A 4,311-nucleotide genomic window follows, 5' to 3' on the forward strand; every position below is an offset into this window, starting at 1 on the left:
TGCCACAAAAGGTTGCACTGCTTCTCCCACAGACTTGGTCCTCCTCCAGGAAATGGTGTTAACGGTGGCACCTGGTCCCACCGCACGCAGCAGGTGGGAAGTGGGTCAAAGACTGCAAAGTGCCTGTTCCAGCCTTCACGCTCCCCTTTCTTCCTAGTGACAGAAGCTGCTTTGGCTGGGCACTCCGCAAACCACAACAAGACACACTCTCCAGACTGCCTTTCCCAAGTTTTGGCCTGCAGCATGTGTGTGGAAGGGACTTCTGGGAGGCTGCTCACAGAGGGTTGGCTGAGCTGGGAGGCATCTTTCTCCTTCTGCCTCCGTCTGCACTTTGCATGTGATGGCTGGAGCTTCAGCAGCTACCAAGCATCATGTGACAACCTCAGGACTGATAGTGTGCACTAGGATGTTGGAGCAGAAAAGCAGAAGCAGGGTCCCTAGTGGTGTCATGGAACCACTTTATCAGTCCTGGACTGCATGTCTCCAGATTTTTCTACCTGAGAGAAAAACAAGCTTTTGTGAAGTCACTCCTCGTTTGTTTCTAAACTATATGCAGATGCACCAAACCCTCAACAATACACGAGGGTTCATTCTCGTGGCAGACTGAGACACTTTTTCCAGACACAATACCCTATTCAGCTACTAACAATCAGGAGCGGACTCCCCTAAGCACAATACTCTTCATCATTACCATGACATTTTGGTATTCACAGTATAAAATCGTGATCTCCTCCCAGCTGACTTTATTGACTTCCAAAGAACTCCAGAACAAGCAACATTTTAAAATTACATTATCAGGGGCATCTAGGTGGCTCAGTTGGTTAAGCATCTGACTCTTGATTCCGGTTCAGGTCATGATCTCAGGGTCCTGGGATCGAGCCCTGTGTCAGGCTCCATGCTCAGCAGAGAGTGTGCTTCTCTCCCTCCGCCCTCCCCCCTGCTCATGCTCTCTCTCTCAAATAAATAAAATCTATGAAAAATAAAATAAAATTGCATTATCAGTATTAAATGGAAAAAGTCTAATTTCTTTCCCCACTTACTAAACAGTGTCTATGCAGGAGCCAACTATCCCGGCACCGGAGTTATCAAGTAAGACAGCTGCTACCTGAATTCATTCAAATGACTTATGAAATGTCTTCCACACTTTAAGTAAAACCTTGATTTCCAACTTGAATCAGTGAAGTATTGTGGCAAGAATGGGGTGGGAAGTGGTCAAATTAAATTTTCTTTGCTTTCCAAAATGCTTCTGCTGACTGGGGGTGGAGAAAGTGGGGGGGATGCCAGTAGGGGTTGGTTAGTAAAACCAGTGGGGGAAAATGCCCACCATTAACCTGCACTTTGAGAGTGGTGTATTTCCAAACATCATTAGTTTTATTTTATAGCTGTTGCTGTAGCAGATGCAAAAATACTGACCTGCTCTTGTTCTGTTCAAGCCTATAAATCCGTGGATACTTGACTGACTCACTGCTGACTTCAAAGCCCTCACTCATGAGGCTCTCTACTACTTGGGAGGTGTGCAATCATGCATTTACCATGTTAAAGGCTCAGAGAAGTCCTGCAGTGAAGAATGTTGCTTTGCTTGTTCCCACAGTCCCATCGAGGATCAAATCATTCTGGTCCAAGGCTGAGCACAAGTGAAGGGACAAGAGCCTCCCGCTTGGCCCCCTGGAGTTCTCTGAAGCTAGAATTGGCTGGAGTGACTCTTCCTAAAGTGCTGTTTGCTTGTCAACATACTGTCCGTCATGTTCCTTGCAGAGAGGATGCCCCATCAAGCCAGACTGTGTTTGTGGTGATATCTCTGATGCTGAAAAAGACCCGACCTCTGCCTGAAGGCTTCGCCACATTCATTACACTCATAGGGTTTTTCTTCGTTGTGGATTCTCACATGCTGAGCCAGGTGGGAGTTCAGTCGGAAGGCTTTCTGGCATATGGCACACTTAAAAGGCTTTTCTCCAGTATGAATCCTGTGATGGCGAATAAGGTCCGAAGTCAAACTGAAGGCTTTCCCGCACTCGTTACAGCGATGGCTTCTGGAGTGGCTGTGGATTCTCTGGTGGTGGGTGAGGAAAAGGGCCTGACTGAAGGTCTTCCCACACTCCTTGCACTCACAGGGCTCCTCCTGGCTGTGAATTCTCTGGTGTCGGTTGAGGTGGGAGCTGCGCCTGAAGTTCTTCCCACAATGGATGCACAGGTAAGGTTTCTCTCCAGTATGGATTCTGAGGTGTTCCAAAAGGCCTGCATTCTGGCTAAAGACCTTTCCACACTCTTTGCACTGATAAGGCTTCTCTCCAAGATGGATTTTCTGGTGCCTGACAAGGTGTGAACTTCTCTGAAAGGCTTTCCCACACTCGTGACACTGATGACCTTTCTCTCTAGAGCGGATTTTCTGATGTGCAGTAGGACTAGGACTCTGACAAGCCTCAGATTCACAGAGCTTCCCTTGTGTGTGTGTCCCTTCGTGTCTAATCAGGTCTGAGCACTGGGTGAATCCCTCCCCACAGTCTGAGCATTTATATTCAGTCTTCTCCTTGGGCTTGATCTGCTGCCCTTCCAAGTTAGGGTCCTCATGACGAGGTTCTATGGGTTCAGATACTTTCCCAGATGATTCCACTCCTCCACAAAAATCTGTCTCTACCACCGTCTTCCCATTCTCAATCTTTGTCTCCTCACCTGAAACATTAAATATATACTACCAATTACTTGTTTTTTGATGCTTAGGGAAGGGAATCTGCAATTAGGAGGAATAAATTTAAATCAAGCCATGTGTGCCAAGTGGAAATGTTGTGGATGCTTGCATCTGCACAGAATATACACGCAATGGTACACAAGAAATTGTTAACAGTGGCTGCTTGGGGGAGGATGGGGACTGTGGCAGGAGGCAGCTTATCTTAAATGGTTTGAACTTGATCATGTGACATACACACAGCACACAAAGTTAGCAAGCAAGCAAACAGTCTCAAAGGGCATGGCTGTACATTCTTGAAAATGGTTTGTCAGCTGGAGTATAAAAAAGCAAGGTCAACTGAGGGCCCTGGGGCCAATAAGAAAGAGAACGTACTGGAAATGAAGAAATGCAGACACAGAGCCCATTTTATCACTGACTGGCTGTGTAATCTAAACCCTCTGGGCTCACTGTCCTCACCAACAGATCAAAACTACTGGGTTTTACCCTCAAGGGTAACATGAAGTTCACAAAAATGACTTGAACTGTCCTGATCTCCTTGGACAGCAGCAGTTGCTTTCCTGTGTGGCTCAACAGATACCAAGTATCTTGATGTTGTAATAATTTGCTCATATGTCTGGTACGTGAAAGAGCGTAAGCAATGTCTGATGAATAAAACCCAAGCTCAGACACACAGGCACAGGTAGGTGAGTAGAATGGGCCTTCCAAGGCCAGGAACCTGAATGAGGACGCAAAGTTGGAATGAGACAGAAAGCAGGAGAGAGAGGTCCTCAGCAGCACCAATAACAAGCTAGTGCAAGTTCATGACTGTGAGCCACATAAAGGCAGCAGATCAACTGCAAAGGGAGAGCACATGAGAGCCAAAGGAAACAGTGGAGGACTCGCAAGGAGAAGCCAGAGACAGCGAATCCAGTGCGAGGCACCTTGTGCACATCTTCCTGCAGCCACGCACAGGGGAGGGAGGCCTTAAAGTGAGATCCTTTTCCAGCAATGATCTAATGACATAAACAACTAAAAAGCAGGGGCAGCTCCGAAACCGGAAAACGACCTAAACTTTGGAGTGTAAAACAGCATTTTCAACAGACCGGGAGGGCAAGGGACAGTGTCACGGATCTACCGTGACTATATTTACCTGTCATATTTAAAATATAAGCCCATGATGGGGTGCGTGGGTGGCTCAGTCGGTGAAGCACCTGCCTTTGGCTCAGGTCATGATCCTGGGGTCCTGGGATCGAGCCCCGCATCGGGCTCCCTGCTCAATGGGAAGCCTGCTTCTCCCCCTGCTCCTCACGCTGCTCATGCTCTCGCATGCGCTCTCTCAAATAAATAAATAAAATCTTTAAAAAAAATGTAAGGGACAGAAACAACAAAGAGGAATTTCAGTGACAAAGAAAATACAGTGAAAAACCAATCTAGGTGATATTTATTTTTTTATTTTTATTTTTATTTTTTTGCGAGAGAGAGAATGAGAGAGAGCACGAGAGGGAGGAGGGTCAGAGGGAGAAGCAGACTCCCTGCTGAGCAGGGAGCCCGATGTGGGACTCGATCCCGGGACTCCAGGATCATGACCTGAGCCGAAGGCAGTCGCTTAACCAACTGAGCCACCCAGGCGCCCTCTAGGTGACATT

At 47.3% G+C, this 4,311-nt stretch overlaps 1 protein-coding gene across 1 annotated transcript; it reads right to left on the bottom strand.

The window, feature by feature from the left end:
• Positions 1 to 726: 726 nt before the first annotated feature.
• Positions 727 to 2,689, bottom strand: LOC145718531 (uncharacterized; the record flags this gene model as incomplete). The annotated part of the gene is made up of 1 exon (XM_081810026.1): positions 727 to 2,689. A coding segment is annotated over one exon (921 nt), but the record flags the coding sequence as incomplete, so codon positions are not given.
• Between the last annotated feature and the right edge of the window lie 1,622 nt (positions 2,690 to 4,311).

Source organism: Leptonychotes weddellii, unplaced genomic scaffold (assembly GCF_054177405.1).
Source record: "Leptonychotes weddellii isolate Sample4059 unplaced genomic scaffold, ASM5417740v2 HiC_scaffold_17014, whole genome shotgun sequence".
Lineage (NCBI taxonomy): Eukaryota > Metazoa > Chordata > Mammalia > Carnivora > Phocidae > Leptonychotes > Leptonychotes weddellii.